The 23,709-nt window shown below is 28.0% G+C and overlaps 1 protein-coding gene across 3 annotated transcripts; it reads left to right on the forward strand.

Moving 5' to 3' along the window:
* The first annotated feature begins 12,975 nt into the window (after positions 1–12,975).
* LOC124941906 (long chain base biosynthesis protein 1) lies at positions 12,976–21,712 on the forward strand. Of its 3 annotated transcripts, none has more exons than XM_047482284.1 (13): positions 12,976–13,122; positions 13,839–14,008; positions 14,102–14,196; positions 15,129–15,220; positions 15,610–15,703; positions 15,795–15,867; positions 15,947–16,079; positions 16,687–16,861; positions 17,567–17,707; positions 18,999–19,094; positions 19,196–19,337; positions 21,051–21,178; positions 21,279–21,712. In XM_047482284.1, the coding sequence occupies exons 2-13, from the start codon at positions 13,903–13,905 to the stop codon at positions 21,453–21,455; spliced, it is 1,452 nt and encodes a 483-aa protein (XP_047338240.1). In that variant the 5' UTR covers positions 12,976–13,122; positions 13,839–13,902; the 3' UTR covers positions 21,456–21,712. The 3 variants fall into 3 exon arrangements, with proteins under 3 accessions (XP_047338240.1, XP_047338239.1, XP_047338238.1); XM_047482283.1 differs by lacking the exon at positions 12,976–13,122 and adding an exon at positions 13,152–13,347; XM_047482282.1 differs by lacking the exon at positions 12,976–13,122 and adding an exon at positions 13,152–13,347 and having other exon boundaries at positions 13,851–14,008.
* Positions 21,713–23,709: the final 1,997 nt, after the last annotated feature.

Consider the following 23,709-nt stretch of genomic DNA (forward strand, 5'->3'; position numbering starts at 1 on the left):
ATCAATGGTGTTTTTCACCCGATCATAAACATGCAAGGATGTATAAACATAGATGAATTGAACTAAATACAAAAGGAAACAACAACAACTCGACATCTTGATTTTCGACAAGTCCAAACACCCAGAAACCCAAAAACGGTGGATCAAATCATGAAGACCTGGTTTGATGTTGGAAAAACTGGCTTTGGTACTTATAAATACAAGCTACACAATGGAATAAAAAAACAGCAGTTTCCCTATTCAACGATGTAGACAATGATCAAGAGCCATTCCACTCCCTCTCTATATAAACAATCATAGTCATGAACTTTACCATTTAAAACTCTCTTCAACGAGGCGTCATTCTCGTCTTTCATCTCCGGATCAGAACTCTTTCTATAATTTTTCATGGTTACAGTGAAATCTTGATTATTTTTTTGTATCTTCAATCGTACTTGTGAACTGGTTATTTATAGATTTTGAAGAAGGCGGCTACAAGGAAAATTAATTAGGTTAAAATCAACGGTTTCTTTTGGGCCTAAGGGTGCGGGCCAATTTAATCAGAATTAGGGTTTTAGGTATAAAGTTAATTTAAGTCCTAGATAAATTTGGATTTTGCAATTATAATTGTTTTGTTTAATGGGTTAACATTGAACTTAAACTTATAATAAAACATTAATTATTTTATAAATATTATTTATATATAGACATAATTTGTTTAAAAATTAAAAAAAAAATACATAAGCCTGTTGTTTCAAATATTATATTTGAGTTACTTTTATAATTTAAATTTATTTAGGAGCCAAAATATTAATTTGACTCAAACCCAAACACAAATCCAAAATATTAATTTGAGTTGGGTTGAGTTTAATTTAGATTGGATTATGATTTTTCAAATTATATAAATTTAATTTAATTATTTCTTATTAATCCAAAATAAACTATCTTTCAACTTTAATATATTCTCTTGATTTTTACTATTTTGATCTCCATTATAGTCGAACGACATTTTTGATATATTTAACATATTTAACACGTTTTTTACATTTTGACACGTTTAACACGTTTTTGACATATTCAACACGTTTTAACACTTATAACACGTTTTTCACACGTTTAACATGTTTTTTACGTTTTTTGCACATTTAACACATTTTGACATGTTTAATACATTTTTCACACGTTTGATACATTTTTGACAAATTTAACATATTTTTCACGTTTTTAGCACATTTAACACGTTTTTTACATAATTAACATGTTTTTTTTTTCGTTTTTAGCATTTTTAACACATTTTTGATATGTTTAACACATTTTTCACACGTTTTATATGTTTAATACAGTTTTCACATGTTTAATACATTTTTCATATTTTTGGCATATTTAACACATTTTTCATATTATTAACATGTTTAACATATATAACACGTTTTTGACACGCTTAACACGTTTTGACAAGTTTAACATGTTTTTGGAACATTTAACAAATTTTTAGCACATTTAACACATTATTTTATGTTTAACACGTTTTTTATATTTTTGGCATGTTTAACACGTTTTTTACATTTTTGACACGTTTAACACGTTGTTGACACATTTTTCAAGTTTTTTTTATATTTTTTGTACGTTTAACACATTTTCATATGTTTTTCATGTCTTTCAAGTTTTTTTGAAACGTTTAACACATTTAACACGTTTTTGACATATTTAACATGTTTTGGCATGTTTATCACGTATTGATATGTTTAACACGTATTTTGCACATTTAAATGTGTTAAAATTTTGTTAAACGTGCCAAAAATGTGTTAAATACGTAAAATTTTGTCAAAACGTGTTAAACGTGTTAAACATGCCAAAAATGTGTTCCATGGGCTAGTAATGTAAAAAATGTGTGAAATGTGTTAAACGTGTCAATAATGTGCTAAACGTGCCAAAAACGTGAAAAATGTGTTAAACGATTCAAAAACTAATTAAATATGTCCAAAACGTGTTAAACGTGTTAAACATGCCAAAAACGTGTTAAATGTGTGAAAAAACATATTAAACGTGCCAAAAAACATAAAAAACGTGTTAAATTTGTGAAAAACATATTGAACGTATCAAAACGTGAAAAATGTGTTAAACGTGTCAAAAACGTTAAAAATGTGTTAAACATGTCAAAACGTGTTAAACATGCCAAAAATGTGTTTAACGTGTTAAACAAGTTAAACGTGTCAAAAACGTGACAAACGTGTTAAATGTGTCAAAAACGTGTTAAACGTGTTATAATTGCCAAAAACGTGAAAAATGTGTTAAACGTGCCAAAAACATGAAAACCGTCTTAGATGTATGAAAAACGTGTTAAATGTGTGGAAAAACGTATTAAACGTGTCAAAAACTTGAAAAATGTGTTAAACGTGTCAAAAACGTGAAATTGTGTCAAAAACGTGAAAAACGTGTTAAATGTAACAAAAACGTAAAAAGACATGTTAAAAGAGTGTTAAAAATGCTTAAAATGTGTTAAACGTTTCAAAAATGTGACAAACGTGTTAAACGTGTCAAAAACGTGTTAAAGATGTTAAACGTGTTAAAAGTACCAAAAATGTATTAAACATGTCAAAAACGTGAAAAACGTGTTAAACGTGTGAAAAACATGTTAATTGTGTTAAACGTGTTAAAAATATCAAAATGTGTTAAACATGTCAAAATATGTTACATGTGCAAACACGTATTAAACATGTTAAAAACGTGTGAAATAGATTATAACGAATTACATATTTATTAAAATTAAAAATGTATTAAACGAGTCAAAATAGGTTAAATGAATTAAATATTTGTTAAATGAGTTAAAAATGTGTTGAATAAGTCAAAAACGTATTACATTAGGTAAAACGAATCAAATAATTTTTGACACGTTTAACAAACCATAAATTATTTTTGACACGTTTAACACGTTTACAAACTCAGTACAGATTTATGGTTTGTTTGCATTTTATACTTAACAAATTTAATTTGTAATACTTATTAATTATTCAAATAAAAGTTAGGATAATTAAAAGATTGATGAGAGTTCACATGCTTTCATAATCTGTCAAGTCTTTTGAATCCATTATTCATTATTTAAATAAATAAAAAGTTATTTACACGTAAATATGGATATGGACGTATAAAATAACGACTCACTTAGCATAGGTTTACTAACTGTGTTAAAAAATTTCTTTTTAAATTAAATATTTATTTCTTTTTTTTCTCCATCTTTTTTTATCAATTAATTGTATTTCTTCTTTCTCTATTCTTATATTAGTATTAGCATTTGAATATTAAAAATGTATAATTTAGTTCAATATTTACGGTAATATTTATTTTTATTAAAAAAATTAAATTTTAAATAAAAAAATTAAACAAAAAATTATTATTTTATTTTTATTTATATTTAAAAAAATAAAAAAAGACCTCCTTCACAAAAACATTATAATAAAACAAAATTGATAAACAAATTGTAATAGAAATTCTGTTCGTGAATTGTGTTCTAGAATAATGTTTTTGTGAAGGTTTTTTTTTTTTTTCTATAATATAAAAAAAATGAATAGTTTTTTATTTAATATTTAATTTAAAGTTTAAAATGTTTAGTATAATTAATTATTATAATAAATATTGAATTAATTTATACATTATAATATTTAAGTATTAGTTTTTAAAACAGAAATAATTTTAAAATAAAAAATAATAATAGAAAAAGAAGAAATAGATAAAAGGAGATAAATTTATTAATTAATTAATAAATTTTAAAATATATTAACAAATGTTAGTAAACATATGCTAGATGAGTCAATTTTAATAGTACATACTTTAAATAAACTTTAGATGAACTTTTTCCTTTTTTTTACTGGTTAGAAAACCTTGATTGACGTTATTGAAATAATTTACATACGAATAAAATGAAGATTTTAAGGTGGAGATGTTTTATTTTTTGAAAAAAGATTTAAAAATATATTGATATATATAAAAATAAATAATTTAAAAAAGGGAATATTTTCTTATTTTAGTTAATGGAATTATTTATTGAATGAATTAGATGGAGAATAAAGTGATTAATTTTTGTAGGTTATTTAAATATCCAAAAAACGAATAAGCCTAAGAGTTTGTTTGAGAAATTGGTTTTTTGGTTTTGTTTGAATTTTTTTCAAAATAGTAGGAAAATTTTAGTTTTATTTTTTTACCAAATTCCTTTTTTCTTTCTAGATTTTTATTTAAACTTAATTTATATTAAAAAAAAAGTACACTTATTTTTTTTCTTAAGTCCTTAGTGTAAACTTTCCAATTAAGAATATGAATGGTAATTATAAACCGTAATGTGATTTTTAATTTAAATTATCTATTAAAGACAATTTTTTCTTGATTTGACCGATGGTTAATTGAGAGTGATGTGAAATGGTATTATATACGTCTCAATTTCACAATATTTAGAATACTTTAAGAAAATTAACTTGCAATTCACACGGATAAAAATATAAACAAAAAAAATAAAAATAAAAATTATAATAATATATATTTCAATGTTTAAAATTCTAATAAATTAAAATAAAAAGTAGAACACTTTCATTTCATATTTTATTCAATTCGGTAAAACAATCCATCTTCTTACCTATCTCACATATTTTTTTTCAATGAATCACTCATCTCGTGACCTTACACTTTCACTTTGGTAAATCAAATATCTGATTCATATTTTTTAATATTTAGCATCGTTACTTCACACTTTGGTCAATCAAATATTTGATTTATATTTTTTAATCACTTTCAATTGTTACCGACCTATTATCCATCGACAAACCACAAATCTCAATCGTTAAAGTGTTGTACTTGTTTTTGTTAGGTTGCAAGTTCGAAATATACATAACCGTATATATTTATTCTCACATATATATTCAAATTAACCTCAACTCTCGACCCGACAATCGCGACACTTTGAAAATTAAGCATTATTATATATATATATATATCCAAATTAACCACAATTCTCGACCCGGGAATCCGGACACTTTAAAAATTAAGCATCATTAGATCCCCTCTTCTAACCTAGAGGCATTAAGAGGTGGATATTAACCCTAAGTTCCTGGGTTCGAGCCCCTCTGCCGCCTAGTTAAATTGTTAAGTGTGTTTGCGAGCTACATACTTAATCCGTTGTCCCATTTTATATATATATATATATATATATATATAAATTTATTAGTTAAAAAGTTGAACTTATATTGTTAAGAATGTCTCGCAATGTCTCGCGTTCATCAAATTTGGTGTTGAATTTAAAATATAAAATATTATTAGCTTAGTTGGTTAAAGATTTACTTGTTTTTGTTAGGTTGCAAGTTCGAAACATACATACAGTATTTTTAATTTTATTTTTAACCGTTTTAAGTTTTTGGGCAGGTTAATCCATAATCCGACTCAAGTATCCATTTATTCTCACATATATATCCAAATTAACCATAACTCTCGACTCGGCAATTCGGACACTTTGAAAATTAAGCATAATTATATATATATATATATATATATATATATATATATATATATATATATATATATATATAAGATTAGTAATATATTTATTATTCTTGATTTTTTTTGTTGATCTTATTTTATAGATTTTTTTATATTTTGTCCAAAATTATTTTAGACAAAAAAAAAATATTTGAGTTTTTTTTTTAAATTTATTTACTAAACTTTCTGTTTGTATTTAAAATTTAAATTTAATAAAATAAAAATATTGTAATATTTTAATTAATAAAATAATTAATTTAAAATTAAAATGAGACTAAAATTATAAAGATAAAATATTGATGATGAACAAGGAAAATAAATAGTATATTTAAAGTTTTTTTAACATTTAATATTGTGATTATGGTGCTATTCTTAATTAGTATTACAAGTCTAAAATATAATGGCAGATTATTTAAAATTAATTGTTTTTTATTATATCATTCAATTATAATCAAATATTATTATTATTATTAATTAAACATAAATAATATAACAAATATAAAATTAATGTACCTATCAAACAAACTAATAAATTAAAAATAAAATTTATAAATTAAAAATTAATTTTTAGTTACACTTTGTTAATATAAGATGTAAACAGAAATGTATCCATAAATTATTTCTGGATTACTCAGTCAAACTCAACTCCAATTATGACTTAGAAACGTTTTCAAATAGGGTTATAATATTAAAAATTTTGTTTATATAAATTTTACTTTTTAATGAATATAATATACACGAAGATTTTCTTAAATTGAATGAAACGAGGATGACAGTAAAATCAACTAAACAAGACCAAGAATCAAGAGGGGTTATATAATTAAGAGACTATACTAAAATTACTCTTTCCAAAACTTATGTAAATCCATGGATCAAAACACCAAGTTAGAAGACTCAGTCTATTTATTTTCATTGAAGTTATCCACTAGGTAATGATAGTATTTGTTATCTAATTATACATGAAGACCAACTATAAATGCAACTCAATCAATGTACCCATATATCAAAAGGTCAATCTAATACACTTACTTTCTTCTTCTCCTTCATCTAATTTTGTTATAATGGTCAGAATCTGTAACCCTAGTTGGAGTTCAATCATTTATAAGTAAGAGTAGTTTAAGCTCAATTACAAAAGAATTATAAAAAAAATTGATAGAAAAACATTTTTAAAATGCAAAACAGAAAAAAAAAAAAAAAATCACCAAAGAACAAATTTAACGAGTATAGAGGTTCTCGAGAAGTTCAATAAGTTCACTGACCGACTCAAGCAGTTTACCCAATGAAACATTTTCGATTGTCATAATAATTAAATTATGTATTAAACAAATGGATCGACAACGACCACTGAACGTTATACCGATTCTTTTAAGTCAAATGTTTCACTAGATAATAAGCGAAATAAGAGATCCAACGACTAACCATGTTAAATATGTTATCAACAAACTTCCATTATTAGGGATTCACATTGTCGATGTAATTAGTTAGAGTTCTTTTGTATGACACTTTTGTATGACACGAGTTGAGGTGGTAATTGTTTTGCCTCCATTACTAATTTATGCAAATTGTTTAACTAAAATTGAGGCTTTAAGCTTTTCTGACGCGATTTAATTCAAGTCTATTTATAGTTTAAATGGAAAAAAGTTTTGTGAATATATTAACAGTTTTCAATTTTAATTTTAAAATCATCTTATAGGTGGAAAAGACATGATATTCAAAGGATTTATTGGTAAAAGCATATAAATTAATCTACCTATGTAACTTTTTTTTTTTTTTTTTTTTTTAGAAATATCACATCAAATAGTTGATGAATGAGATTATATTATATTTCGAAGATAAGGTATTCATGAGATCATGTATAAGTCCAACATGAAAAATCATAACGACCATTCTTAATTTAAAATGTATTTATTCTTCAATTGAATTCCTTTAATTATTTTAGTCTAGATAGTAATTTTTTGTTTATCCTTAAAAGTCAAATTTGACTATTAAAAATCTTGAAAAATATATATATATTTTTTAGTTTTTCGTGACTGTTAAAAATCTTGAAATATATATACATTTTTTTTTAGTTTTTCGTGACTATTAAAAATCTTGAATATATATATATATATATATATATATATATATATATATTCTTTTTTAGTTTTTTTAATTTGTTGGCTAGTGATATTTTGTGTGGTTATGAGTTGAGTTTTTTTTTATCATGTGATCATAGATGTTGATTTTTTTATTAATGTTTTATTTATTTTTTTAATTAATTTATGACAAATTACATGTATCTAACTATATTTTTTAAATGAATTTCACTGTTTGATTGCAACTTTTACAATTAGATTGATCAATGAAATAAGTATTTTCTTTAATAAAAAAAAAAGTAATTCATGAAAACCCAAACTTTCAAGGTTTCATTAATTTTTTCAATTTGACCATTTACAGTAATAATTGCATTTTTACAAATATATGATTTTTTTGGTCAATATAAGTATATGTTTGAACCCCGCAAAAAATTAGCATGAAGAAGTATTCGTTTTTTGTATTGTTCCATAAAAAGGGATATATAAATATCAAATGGCTGGAATTGAAATGGTCATCCTATATTATAATTAAATAGTCCACAATAATATCTATTAAATTGATTATTATTAAATAGTAAAAAAAAATTAACTTTTACCTGTCATAATCTTACACTTAGATATGTCATTTTAATTTATCAAGTTAAACTCTTCTACTCTATATATATATATATAAATAAATGGGACAATCTTGTCGGGATAAAACTTATTTAACTATATTTTCACTTAATAATGTTTAGTTCTAATTAATTATATTTTTAACTTAAACATAATTAATTTTATTTTTTTATTTGATCAATTTTATAGATAATTATATTTCATAGGGATTCTTTGTCCTTATTTGTTTTTTTGATAATTGACTAAGGCAATGAGATTATCTTTTAAGGTAACGGAAAATTAATTTCTTTTAGATAATTAATTATATTTGACTAATGCAACCAAAGCAATACCACAAATTTGGCTGGTATGGCTTGCCATGTTGTCTTTCTTTTTTAATTTATTTTTTTTTCGCATTTTATCTGTCTCTTCTTCATAAACTATTCTTCTTTTTTTCGGCAATTTTAATATTTTTGTAAACGATTATTCTCCCCGTCTTTTTTCAGCTTGCCTTGGTAAATCATAGATCGCCGTTTGTTTCTTTTTCTCTTTTTGTTTTTTGTCGTTTGAAAATGGTAAGTCTTCAAACATTATTTGTTGTTTATCGTTCGAAACTCTATTCTTCTGTTGTAAAAATAACAAGTTTTTGTTCTTTACTTTTCAAGAGAATATCGTTCATAAAACTGCATCAACGATAAAAAACTTTCAAAGGTAAGTTATTTCTAGTTTTTTACTGATTTGCTTCTACTGTCGAAAACCGATATTTGTATTTCTAATTTTATTGTTTTGTTTCTCCTGTCAAAAACCAATATTCATATTTCTAGTTTTTAGTTTTGTAGCTATAAATTATATATATTTCAACCAAAATTTAGACTAATATATTTTGAAATTTATGTTGAAGTTTTAGAGAATGGTTATGATTAAAACTAAAAATCATGTTACTCAAACTTTTATTGATTTTCATTCCATGATTAAAACTCAATTCAATCTTCCCATTAAAGTTATTAGAACAGATAATGGAAATGAGTTTGTTAATCATGAATGTCAAAATTTTTTAAGGAAAAATGGGATTTTACACCAAAAAACGTGTGTTTATACACCTCAACAAAATGGGGTAGTTGAACGCAAACACCAACACCTTTTACAAGTGGCTCGATCAATTCTTTTTCAAGCTAAAATGCCACAAGTTTTTTGGCCCTTTTCAATTTTAATGGCCACCCACATCATTAACCGAATTCCTTCTAAAACACTAGAATGGGATAATCCTTTTCACAAACTGTTTAAACAAAAACCAAATTATTCTAATCTTAGAGTATTTGGATGTCTTTGTTATATCAAAAATAATGTTCCATACAAAACAAAATTTGAACCAAGAGGTTCAAAATGTGTCTTTATTGGATATCCCTCTAATCAAAAGGGATACAGAGTTTTTGATTTAAAAAAACAAGTGATTGTTGTTTCAAGAGATATTATTTTCCATGAAAACATTTTCCCTTATTTCAGAACTGAAAATACAACAGAAAAAATAAAAAATTCTTCTCATATATTTGATGAAACTTCTGAAATCTTGGAAGAATCAGAATCTGAAATAGAAAATGATGAAACAGATCACTCTGTTGAAAATATTGTTTTACCAAATGAAAATCCAGTTCTACAAAATACAGATTTTTCAGAAATACCGGTTATTACTGAAACTTCTGTTTTACAAGACGAGGAAAAAAGGGGCATAAGACAAAGAAATCCCCCTATTTGGTTAAATGATTATGTTGTGAATACTACTTCAAAATTATCTGAAAATGATAGAACATTATATACTCCTAATACTTATCCATATGTTTCTAAGTGTGATGATGATGAATATTTAGAATTTTTAGGAAATATTTCTATGGTTAAAGAACCACATTCATATAAAGAAGCTTCAAAATTATCTCACTGGAAACAAGCTATGGAAGAAGAGCTTTTTGCTCTTAAGAAAAATGAAACCTGGATTTTAACTCAACTTCCAAAAGGTAAAAAAGCAATCGGATGTCGATGGATTTACAAAACCAAATTAAATCCAAATGATTCAGTTTCAAAATACAAAGCGCGTTTGGTTGCAAAGGGTTACAATCAAGTAGATGGGATTGATTTTCACAGCAGCTTTTCCCCGGTAGCCAAAACGGTAACAGTCAGATTATTTTTTGCTTTAACTGCTGCTAATAATTGGATTTTGCAGCAATTTGATGTTAACAATGCATTCCTTCATGGTGACATTGAAGAGGATGTATATATGATTCCACCTGAAGGTTATAAGGATGCATCTCCAAACCAGGTTTGTAAACTTAAAAGGAGTTTATATGGTCTAAAACAAGCATCTAGGCAATGGAATTTAGAATTCTCAAAATGTCTTATTGATTATGGTTTTCTACAATCTGTTCATGACAATTGCCTATTTACTTTACAGACTAATAAATCCTTTGTTGCATTATTGGTGTATGTAGATGATATCTTAATTGTTGGAAATGATTTAGACAAAATTAATCTGATAAAACAATATCTTAATAGGAAATTTTCTATTAAAGACTTGGGCAATGCAAAATATTTTTTAGGACTGGAAATACATAGGAAAAAGTCTGGGATATATGTTAATCAACGAAAGTATATTTTAGATATTATGCTGATACAGGTTTAACTGGTTGTAAACCAGCTACAGTCCCAATGATTAAAGGTGTGAAATTAAACTGCAAATCTAGTTCTACTTTGACTGAACCAGAAAAGTTTAGAAGGCTTGTCGGGAGATTAATATATTTAAATTTTACACGACCCGGCATTGCCTTTAGCGTTCAACAGCTAAGCCAATTCATGCATGAACCACTGCAAATACATTGGGAAGCAGCCCTTCAAGTAGTGAGATACCTGAAGGGGACACTTTCTTTGGGATTATTTTATCCTAGTAATTCTAACAAGTTACTTGAGAGTTTTTCAGATGCAGATTGGGCGACATGCACAGATAGTCGACGATCACTTACAGGATACTGTATAAAATATGGTGATGCATTAATCTCATGGAAAACAAAAAAACAAAACACAGTTTCTAGATCTTCAGCAGAGGCAGAATATCGTAGCATGGCAACCACTGTTTGCGAACTTAAGTGGATTTCTTTTTTACTCAAAGACTTGCAGATTCCAGTACAACTACCAATTCCATTACGCTGTGACAATCAAGCAGCGATTCATATCGCCGAAAACCCAGTCTTTCACGAACGAACCAAGCACTTGGATATAGATTGTCATCTCGTTCGAGACCAATTTAAACAAGGGTTCGTTCTTCCACAACACGTGTACTCAAAAGTCCAACAAGCAGATATTTTTACAAAACCGTTGGAACATACCGCATTCTATTCACTTAGAGACAAGATGAATCTAAGAGATCTTCATCTTGAGGAGGGGATCTTAGATTAATTAATATTGTTTTATTATAGTAGGACCAATTTGTAAACATTATTAAAGTTTGAGGACTATATTTATTTTATATCAAATATAGATAGCAGAGAGATAGCGGTTGATGCTATCACTTTTCATTTTGTAAATTCTGTTTTCCCAAATCCCTAGTTCGCTCTCTCAAGTTCATAGCTACAGTACTTTGTTTATGTTAAAAAAACATAAATTTTCAATTATGAATATCATGTTTAATTAAACTGAATCATGTTCAACACTTTTTTTCTATTAAAAGTGGAAAAGACCATTCAAACATTGAATTTTTGTCTACGAAAAAGTCATTCCAAATTGGTTGGAAAGGTTTAACATTTCTCTATAAAGCGCTGAAAAATTAAGTTTTTTTTAACATAAAAAAGTGTTAAACATGACCTTGTTGAGTGACTCAGTTCAGTGCTGAATATTACAGTCAATACTACCTGTCTTTGTTCAACGCTGAACATGACTCTTCACGCTCAATATGACCTTCAGAACGGCAAATATTTATTATTTGGTATAATGAGTTAATAATTAACTATTATTTATAACTTTTGCATTCATATTAAAAAAAAATGAAACCTAACTACATCAAAACAATGTTAAAAATAAACGACCAAAATAAAGCAATATCAAAAAATACAACAAAGTATAAGCCTTAACAAAATAGTAATACAACAACGCAGTAATCTATTAAACAAACTACATATATAAATAATAAAAATGGTACATTTCGGGTTCCGAACGATTTATTCAATATTTCATCTTCTACACCATTGTCTCTATTGTATTTCTGAACATAAAATTTTAAGAAATTCATTATCTAAAAAATAAGTCTTCATTATAATTATAGCTGAAAAACTTATCATTCAAATAAAATAAAGAATGGGTAATCTTTGAGTTCACGCATCGAATAAATTTAGGGTTTTGAGTTTGTAGACGATTTTCGCTGAAGAGAGTTGAGAGAGACGATTTGACGACATCTAGCGGGAAGTGAATTTAAAGATAATTTTTTTTTAATTTCTCTCATGCTCACGTGACGTTAAATTCGTGACATTGCTTTCGTTAAAATCTAGACGCTCTTCTTTGCTCTATTTGGGTGTACTTATCTTTTTTTCATTGTAAATGTTTATTTTTTAATAATATGAAATAATTTATTTTTTATAAATAATTGTGATTATGAATTTACGGTGGACAAAATAACAGGTAAAATAAAAATAACATCAAGGAGAAAAGTGTAATTTAACATCATTATAATAGGGGTAAAGTAACGGAGTGATAATATTCCCGTTAAAAAAGAATCAACGGCTGAGAATGAAAAGTGAGACGTGTCGAAAATCTGAAAAGTGAAGGAGGAGATTGCCGGCCGGCATTGGAGGAGAGGATCCGATCCCAATCTCCCCCCCTATCTTCCAAAGCCGAATTTCGTACGGGAATCAGTAGGAAATTTACAGGAAGCAAGACCTGGGTTTGGCTGGCACTGGCAGTATAATATATCAATTAAGTATGAGATCTCGTTTCATCTTTTCTCATCAAAAACATTGGTCTTCGTTCGTTGTCTTTTCTCTTTCTCTTATCGACCCACCACTCTATTTATGTCTGTCTATTGGTTTATGCTTCTCAACTCTGCGCTCCCGAAGATCGCTTTCCTTGGATTGGACCAATTTCAACTCTTTTTCTCTGTTAACTAACACCCATAACTTATCTTCACATGATTCATAAGTTACATGTAAGATTGATTAGTTCAGATTTTAGTCATTTAAGTTATATATGCTCAACTGGGTTTTCTTTATCTTGTTTGTTTTCATAGATCAGCATGTTCTTACATCTATCTGCACCTGGTTGTTTGTTTGTTTCTTTGTTTTCATGATCTTGCTGCTGAATTTGCATATACTTTATTAATCTGGATTCTGGACTGATTGGGTTTCAAAGCTTATACTTTATTAATCTGGGTTTTCTACTTTGGAACTTGGATTTATCAATGTTGGGTTGGATAATGATTAGCATTTTAGTTGCTTAGAATTGTTTCTATATTGGGAAGATAGTTTCTTAATACCAAATTGCACTGCATCTTGATTACTCTTTGGATTCAGAGAATAATAACTTGGGTTTACTCCTAATTTCTCATCTATGGCATGGCTATATGTTTCTTATGGCTGTCATTCTCACCACATGATGTTGCATCTTTTGTAAGCTGTCTGATAAGTATCGTTATGACAGTTTTTCTTTTAGGAATATCATTGTGAAGCAATTCAGTTACAAAAGCTTACAACAAGTACACGTTATGGAATCAACATTGTTGAATGTTATTAATGTCACAAGGGATTGGTTGACATTGGCTTTTGATGTTCCGTTTGCACGTGCTGATGTTTTTGGAGTGAAAATTGGTGGTATGTCAAAGACGATTAGAACTTGCAAATTAGTATGCCTTCTTAAGTGATGGATTTCTAATGGAATACAATGATTTGTATCTTTGATTGTAGGACATCTATTGGTGGAGGGTGTTCTTTTTTTTGTTATTCTATTTCTTCTCACCCAGAAAAGTTATAAGCCCCCAAAGCGGCCGTTAACTAATAAGGTATTGTGATTGTGAAGCCCTTTATGAACTTGTTTCTAGTGTTTAGCAGGATACTTAGAAGTTTTATGCCTTAAAAATGTTGTAGTTTCTTTTCGAATCCTATATATCATCTTCTTACTACATCCTTGATGAAATGTACTTATTGATGCCATGTTTTTTTATGGTTGTTGCATACTCTTCTTTCTCTTTTGAACATAAGGATTCACAGAATATAATGTGCAATTGTGAATACTTGTTTGTATTTTCTATTGGTGTTCATATAAAATGAAACTTGAGAATTATTAGAGCCAATAAAATGACCATGGTTCCCTTGGATTCAATCCCTCAAGGACTTTATCCAAGGTAGTGGAAGAAGAATGCTATTTATACTCCAATTGGTTTTGCAAAAAAGCATATTCTTGAGTAGCAAAAGAGGTTTTATTTGTTTATCAGGCAAAACGGGTTTTATTTGCTTCACATAATCTCAATTGAATAATAAAATCTAAGAAAGATCTATATACCTGAAGGCCTTATTTATGAACTCATACAGAAAAGTTCCTTTAAAATGCCTGGAACATGTGTGATGAGATATCTTTTTTTCAGAAAAAGGGTAAACTTTTTATTAAAATTTAGTGAATTTATGAAGTGTAATGGGATATCTATTGAAGTGTAAAGATGATTTTTCTTTTATAAATGCTAGATAAGTTTATAAAAAAATTATTCTACTATACATTTGACCAAGAATTGATAGTTTGAGCTATGCATAAGGTGTTAGTTATGTCATTTTCTTATATTATTGGTCTTCTACTTGTACCCATTTCAATTATCTTTTTTCTTTGCAACATGGCTCTTCATTTAACCTAAATCTCTCATTATTTCACCTTTTATTTTGATAGTCAGTGATAATTCAATGTTTTAATATCGTCTCTACAATTTGGTCTTTAATCTTCTAGGAAATTGATGAGCTATGTGATGAATGGGTTCCAGAATCACTTATACCTCCAATAATTGAAGAGGACGAATATGACCCTCCAGTACTCGAAAGGTAGAAACCGAGATTTTATTTAATCCTATGATGATTATAATCAATATAGTAGTAATAATAATAATCAATACAATTAATATTATTATTATATTAACAGGTAGAATTATAAAATAAAAAACGGGGAAGTATAAGAAATGCCTTGTAGGTACGACTAGGCACAATCTTATATCATATATGAGGTATAGTTGTATTATGGGTATAACCTTGTATCTAGGTACAAGGCATACCAAACACCGCATTAAAAACAATGTTAGGATAACTTATACTATCCTAATAGTGCACCCCTAACAAACACAAATTTTAATGCTAAGTAGGTGTTGTCCTACATCAAGACTGGGTGATCTGTACCTTCACGATCTATCTTGTTCACGAGGGTGAATTTTGTGCAGTGCTGCAGGGCCTCATACAATAATCAAGGGCAAGGATGTTATTAATTTTGCTTCAGCAAATTATCTCGGATTAATGGGAGAAAAAAAGTTACTTGTGAGTGAGCATTACACTATTCATACTTGCCAGATTCCCTTATTACAGTTATTTTTCTTGTATATGAAGCTTTTGCAATTGTATGGTGCAGGATTCCTGTACAGCTTCACTTGAGAAATATGGCGTTGGTTCTTGTGGACCTCGTGGATTTTATGGAACAATTGGTATTTCTTTATTAAAATAAACTGAATAGAGGGATTCTGTTCTTGAAAAAATGGTTTAACTGATAATTGGTTTCTGTAGATGTCCATCTTGATTGTGAAGCTAGAATAGCGAATTTTCTGGGAACTCCTGATTCCATATTATATTCTTATGGGCTCTCAACCATGTTCAGTACGATTCCAGCTTTTTCTAAGAAGGGAGACATAATCGTTGCGTGAGTGTTTTCTTTCTATTAGTTTCCAGAGCTGTTTGGCATGCGCAGTTAGTTTCTTGTATTTTTCTTTTAAGCCAATTGGACTGGTAATATGTGTTAAAAGGGCTGTTTTTTTCTATCAGACTAGGAGGGGAAAATGTCTAAAGATGGATTCAAAATTTTCTTAACATGATTTAGAATTGGGTATATATTTTGGCCCCATTTGGAAACTTATTGTTTGTCTCTGTATACGTTTCCACATACACAAACATTTGGAAACTAATTTCCCAAAAAGAAAAGCATTTGGAAACTAATTAGTTAGAAATCATATTCATAAATTTACTTCTTATTCATGGTCCTTGAATCTTACTCCATCTTACCTATGCTTCAATGGTGACTTCATTCTCCTTTATACTGTTTGTTCATCTTTAATAACTTTGCAGTTTCCTCTTTCCATCTCTTTGTTTCAAACTGTAGACATTTGGAATAGATACATAACTCCAAGCTTATATGTTTTCTTTTTCTTTTGGTTTCTTTAAAGTAAGAATAAACCTTGGGTAAATTTTCCCATCTTTTGTTTGAAGCTGGTGGTAACTTTTCCTTTTGGTGCTTCTGATGCTTTTCACAGTGATGAAGGTGTCCACTGGGGAATACAAAACGGACTTCAGCTTTCTCGAAGTACAGTCATCTATTTCAAGCATAATGACATGGGATCTCTGCAGAGAATTCTAGAAAAAGTTACTTCAGAAAATAAGAGGGCCAAGAAACTAAGGCGTTATATTGTTGTTGAAGCGTTGTATCAGGTACTTCTATTGTGTGTATTCCTGAATTTAAATGAGTACTATTACTTTTTATTTTTCTTGGGAAAGAGGTAGACGTGGTATTCCAAGGAAAAAACTTACATCTGGCATGAAACATATTCCAAGCTCACTTGATAAAAAAAATCGAGTAAACCACATACTTCATTATATAGAGTTGAAATGTTGGATTTTGTTTTGAACACTTAACTTTTTCTGAACTATATTAAGTTAGATTTGAATATCTTACACTTCGTTAAATATATTCTACACATAATTTTTAGTATTATCAAACAACCATGATGGTGGGTGTGTTCTAGATTTGTTCCATTAAGGATGATCTTTCATGCTCGCTTGACATAATGAAGGAGGTTTAATGGAATTTTAGAAATACTTTTATTAGAATTTATATGGACGCAAATGGCCTCACTCTTGTTGTAAAGGCAAAGGAGTTGGACCAATGCACTAGGTTAGAGTATTAAAAACTCTACCACCAGGTGACATCGCTGGTGGCGGACAGTCTCATCACATTTCTTTTCTTGTGTTCCGAGATATTTTGACCTTATTTGAGAACATTTTAGTATTTTCTCAATGAAAGATGGCATTGAGACCGTCAAATAACAACATAGATGGTTCGGTTTTAGCTTGGTCGTCTGTTGTTTTCCTTTTCCTTTTTTTCTTCCATCTAACATTCTTATAAGTTATTTACAGAATTCTGGTGAGATTACGCCATTAGATGAAATTATCCGTTTGAAGGAGAAATATAAATTCCGAGTCTTATTGGATGAAAGCAACTCAATTGGTGTGCTGGGGACTTCTGGAAGAGGTCTTACAGAGCATTATGGTGTTCCGGTATGTTCTGAAGTATTTTTCTCTTATACCTGCAATTTAATATCTTTTATCAAAACATTCAAACTCCCAAGTGGACGTTGTATAACAATAACAATAAAAATGAGCCATATTTTACTAGAATCAAAATTGTATGGAAGATTCTATCATACTTTTGTATATCATTCGTTTCAAGAGTTCTTGATAATAAAAAAATGAACTATTAAATGTTTAGCCTTAGGCGCTGTTTGATAACACAATTATCACCCCAATCTAATGATTAAGTACTTATTTTATAATTATTACTTAAAATACCTTAATTGTTTAGATTTAGCTCAGTTAAGCTAGAACAATTAAGCAGTAAAATCTAGCCTAATTCGGTAAGCTATGAAGACTTAAGTCGGTAATCTACTAAAAGCATGTAAAAGACAACTTTACCCATGAAAATTAATCAACTTAATAGGGTAAAAGAGTCTTTAAGTATATGTTATTATGAGAACTATACGTATACAATATGTAATCTAGGGTTGACAATACCTTAGTAACTGCCGATAAGATGAGAGATTAGAGGAGTAGAGAATGAGAATAATTGCAGATCTGCAATTGATAGGAAGAAGAGATTGAATTAGAAGATGAGATGCAGAATGAGAATAGGGAGAGTTAATCAGGGTTACCTGAAGAGTCAATTCATCAGTCGTGGTTTCTATTCCAGTTCAGCAAGTATTTAAGGCAGACTCATTCACCCTTAACAGGATTCTCTAACTGCCTTTACCAGCTGGCCTTTTGTTATAATTAATGCAGTTACTCAACTGCTACAAGACCTTTCATATGCTGTGTAACAGCTTATTCCAGACTAAAAAACTTGATGTGTGAATACAGCTTATTAACAACGAAATAACCGAAATTACCGAACTTGCCGACTTCGTTAACAATCCGTCGACTTATTAAGGGTTAGAAAACCTAACCCTAAAATCCTCTCGTAACAGTATATTTCCGACATTAGTTTCACGTGTATAAAATCAATATACTTCTCAATTCTCAAGTACTTTTTAAAATTTAAATATTTTCACTCAGGTTTATTTTGTTTCATACTTAACCCATTCAGCACTTAAAATTAGTATTTCAACACTTAATTTTCAGTTTTATCATAAGCACTTTTAGATTTTCATAAATCATTGTTGTTCTTATGGTCAATTTCTATGTTTTTAATATGTGATTTCCGTGTTTGTAGAGTGTGCTTTTTTTGTTTGAATATAGTCGCTTACACAATTTCTAGAATTTGACTCCATTTTCTCTAACTTGGTTCACCTCATAGGTTGACAAGATAGACATTATAAGTGCTTCCATGGGACATGCCTTGGCCACAGAAGGAGGTTTCTGCACTGGAAGTAACAGAGTCATTGAACATCAAGTAAGGAGGTTTAAGTAGAGTCAAGTTTTTTCACTATTTCTGAAGGCCTTTGTTCTCTGTTCCGTATGTTGTTTTTTCATGCAATTATACATTTATCGCAGCGGCTGAGTAGCTCTGGGTATGTCTTTTCTGCTTCTTTGCCACCATACCTTGCAACTGCTGCCATTACTGCTATTGACATCTTGGAGGAAAATCCCGACCGTGTTAGAAATCTGAAGAACAACGTTTCTTTACTTTGGCAAGGTTTGTTTTTTTTTCTTTTTAGCATGATCTCTTTTTACCAAAAGGTAATGAGCTAGTTTGGTTACATACTTTTGTTTCTTTTCTAAAAGTGCTGATACTATGTGTACAAGGGCCCTTTTATGCTTCATTTAAGGCACTTTTTACCCTTAAAACACAAGCATCTCACATGATTCTATCATCACTGCCAACAACTAGTTGAAGTTGAATAAAGGCATTACTTGTCAGGTCATAACATCCAATTAGATTGGGATTCCCATATAAAATATGGAATTTCATGCTTTTGAGGCAAGTGTTTGGATAGTTATGTTGCCCTCCCTCAACTTAGTGGGAATTGTACCTAATCTCTCAGCCTCTTAGTTCAATACCTCAACCTCTTTTAGTTCAAGGCTTCAAGCCCTCAACTTAGTTTATGTGTAGTCTGTTAGTTTCCATATAAATATAGATGCTGAATTATTTAAGAATATCATTGCTTCTCACCCCCATTTCTCTAGGCATCTCATTTTTCTTTCTTCTACAAATCCTTTATCTATTATTACAGGATATTCCATCTTCTCATTTAAACACTCTATTCTAGAATCAAACCATTACACTTTATCTCTTGTGATGTGAGTGACCTATATGTAAACATTATTTTTGCAAACGTGTATGTAGGATTGTAAGAGATTTGGACAAGTGGGTTGTTTCAGCAAAAAAAGAACATATGTTGTTAGTTAAAAAGCTTTATCTTATTATTGTTTTCGTTGGGCTTGGTGTATACTGTATACAGGATTGGATATCCATCGGATAGTAAAAAGATAAAATTGATGGTTAACATTAAGTAGACTATATTGTTTTTTCTTGCTATTTTACTTATTTATTATTTTTATCATATGCATTTTTAGTTAGTCATAGAGAATTAATTCTCCCCTAAATTATATCTTGTTAAACAGCAGTGGTTCTTTTTAGTTATGGTTGGTTTGTGAGATCTAGAGAACTCGTATACAGAGTTACAAACTGCAATCAGAGAGCTTATAGCCTATTTGGAAACTAGTTGTTACAATTAACGTCACAATCAGAATCACATTGGAAAATCGAAAAAAGTAAAAATCAAAATTTATTTTTTCTTTAATTTGCATTTGGTGCGATTGAATTAGATGAAACTTTATTTTGGTATATTTTGTTTTTGTCAAACTTCTTTATCATTTTTATATATTTGCAGTTTTACCATTTTACCCTTTCTATAAGAGGCTTGCAGAGTAATGACAAAGGGAACTTGGACAAATCACATTTTCTTTTGGACTTAGGAATGTTTGGAAGAATGGGCCAAAATTTTGGATTGTGGTCCAGAAATTTTTAGTTATCACAATTTTCAACCAAATGTAGATTTTTTGATACATTTTTTTTATCACATTGACAATTTCTCATAACAAAATCTATCTTTTTAGCACATTGGGTATTTTTTGGTTTTGATGCTTTCATTTGAATCATAATTCTCCATCCTTGGAAGTTTTATTAGCCTCGGGTCAAGTTCTTTTTTCTTCTCCCCCATTTCATGAATTGTTGCGGTTTTAACTGCTATTAAATACAATTTTTTACTTTTCCAAAATATATGTATATATTTATTTTCACTCATACTTGCATCTTGTTTTGGTTATTGGTTTGAAAAACCAAGAAATATTATTAGAACATTAAACAAAAACAGTGGTTTTATGTTACAAATTTTGGAAATTGCAGGATTATCAGGAATAAAAGGTCTTGAGATTACAAGTGACGCAATGTCACCAATTGTTTTCCTCCGATTGACGAAATCTAAAGGCTCGTCAAAGGATGACTTGAAAATTCTCGAGGAAATTGCAGATCGAGTAGGGGATCATTTGTTTTGTTTTGTTTTGTTTTGTTTTCTCCTTTGAGTTCTTCTGTGTTGTTGCTAACAGATTTACCGATCTCACCTGTTGTCTTTAGGTGCTGAAGGAAGACTCTATCTTTGTACTTACTATCAAGAGATCTACACTCGACAAATGCAGATTACCCGTGGGCATCAAATTATTAGTTTCAGCTGGTCACTCTGAAGAAGATATCTTGAAAGCTTCTTGTGCATTGAAGAAAGTTGCAGAAGCAGTGTGTTTTGGTCATAATTAGTCAATTGTTTGGGGGGGTGCTAATTTACTGCTTTAATTTATCATTTGAAAATGTACCATTTGTTACTTTTTACATTAGTTTGGAATTTTATTTTATGAATGAGTGGTGGGTAGGTTTTCATCTTCTTTGTATTTTTTTTTTGTTCATTTTGATTTTCTGCTTAATATGCTGGTTTTATGGGGTTGATTAATTTTAAAAATTTGGATTACCAAATTGGGACTCGAAATGTATGATAATTAATTTAAGATTGATAATAATCTTTTTTATTGTTTCAAAAACTATAATTTTTGTAGGGTAGTGTTGATTGTATTTTTGGTGGTTGAATTAATTTGAATGTGGACAATAGTCCACAAATGTTATGACTTATGAGTTTTAGTCTATGTGCATTCATTTACAAAGAACAAGGAAAAAAAAATTAAAAAAATTAAAAAAATACAAAATAATCTAAATAATTCAAACTTAATTAAATTTTACTTCGTCCTCACCACATTGCATTTTAAATACCCCATCATTTAAATATTTTGTAATTTTATTGTACTATTATAAGTGTAAATAAGTAAATAACTCTTTTAAATTTTTTAATTTTTTTTAATTTAACACAAAACATAATTTTTTATAAAAAAATCAAGTTTTATTCTCAAATAATCATCAAACTAGTTTTAAAATAAAATCCACTTTAAATTATTATTTTTAATTTTATTATTATATATTTAAAAAATTTAACTAAAAAATATCTACCTTTACAAAATTATTATAATTTTTTTCTCTTCAAGTTTAAACAAAAAATACAAATTCAAACAAGGTCTAAATTTATTAATATATAATAATGAAATACTAATTTAAAATAAAAAATATTTTAATATTTTTATTAATAAATTAAATAATATAATAAAAAAGATGAATAAAATAATATTTAATTCATTTTTATTATTTACATAAATTCAAATTGACCCTTAGTTTGGAAAGATGGATATTCTTTTTATGTACCTTAGCCAGATGTCATCCATGCACATGAAGGGATATTATTTTATTATAAATGATATGTTTGAATTATGATTTAAATTATAATATATTCTTTTTTATTTAGTAAAAAAATATTAACTGTTAGTATATAATTCAGATTATTATGTCTTTTCACTTCAATCAATTAGTATATATATTTTTTTTTCAAAATCATTTTTTTTAAATGATAATAATTCTGCATAAGAAACAATTGTTATTTGTGGTTTAGTAATAAATCAAGTTTGAGATTATAATCAAGTGAAAAAGACTTTACAAGTCAAATATGGCTAGTGAAATGCTACGAGAAGAAGGATTTAATTATTTTCTTTAAATAGTTAATCCCTTATATGGTTAAAAATACCTTAAATTGAAAATTTTAAATGTATTTATTCGAAAAATGAAAATAATTAAATTTCTTGTTTAACAATATAATTTTAAATTAAACAATATTTGGATTTATTATTTAATTGTAATAATAAAAACCAGTAAGAGACGTGGAGCCCTTGGAGGTTGCCCTTTGAACGGACGGTCCACGATAACTGCTGGTGGTCCCCACTTAAGATTTAATCTGTTGTTGAACCGTCTCTATCCCACTTTTTACACCGTTGGATCTTGTTTAGACAAATACACTTTTCAGATATTTCTGTATTAAATTACGAATTCACCCTCTAATGAATTATTTTTCAGTCACACTAAATAATTTTCTTATTAATTTTTTCATTAACTTATTTTTTTATTTAAGTAAAACTAAATTCACACCCCGCAACATGACTCACCTCTATCTAAAACGCTTTCAGATAAAATCGAATTCGTGATTTTTTATGTCTTAAGTCGACACTCACCGTTACTCTAATTTGTTAGGATTCCACTCAAAGTTATTACATTACATATTTATATATTTATGTAAATACTTGTAATAAGGTTTTTCAAACTAATAATAAAAAAACATCTTATAAAATTATTTACCCTTAAAATAGTGTAAAGTGTTATTATTAACAAATCATAGGTACAAAATTAAAATCTATAATTTTATCTTTAAATATTTTATTAGTGATTAATTACTTAATCTATCATTTCTCTCAAATAATTTTTTTCTTTCAAATTTTTTATTAAATATAATTTAAATTGAATAAAGAGTCATGAACATGAAAATCGTATAAACTTAAATTTAGAAAAAAAATCTAACAATATTTTATTTTATGTTTGAAAGGATAAATTTATATCTCAATTATCTTCTAATAAATTATTTAAT

The sequence above is a fragment of the Impatiens glandulifera genome, chromosome 6 (assembly GCF_907164915.1).
Source record: "Impatiens glandulifera chromosome 6, dImpGla2.1, whole genome shotgun sequence".
NCBI lineage: Eukaryota > Viridiplantae > Streptophyta > Magnoliopsida > Ericales > Balsaminaceae > Impatiens > Impatiens glandulifera.

Bases quoted from the DNA above. Each gene is read 5' to 3' on its own strand.
- LOC124941906 (XM_047482282.1), top strand. The intron at 15,704-15,794 runs GTGAGTGAGCAT...TGTATGGTGCAG, and splicing joins TGGGAGAAAAAAAGTTACTT to GATTCCTGTACAGCTTCACT. The intron at 21,179-21,278 runs GTAGGGGATCAT...TGTTGTCTTTAG, and splicing joins TCGAGGAAATTGCAGATCGA to GTGCTGAAGGAAGACTCTAT.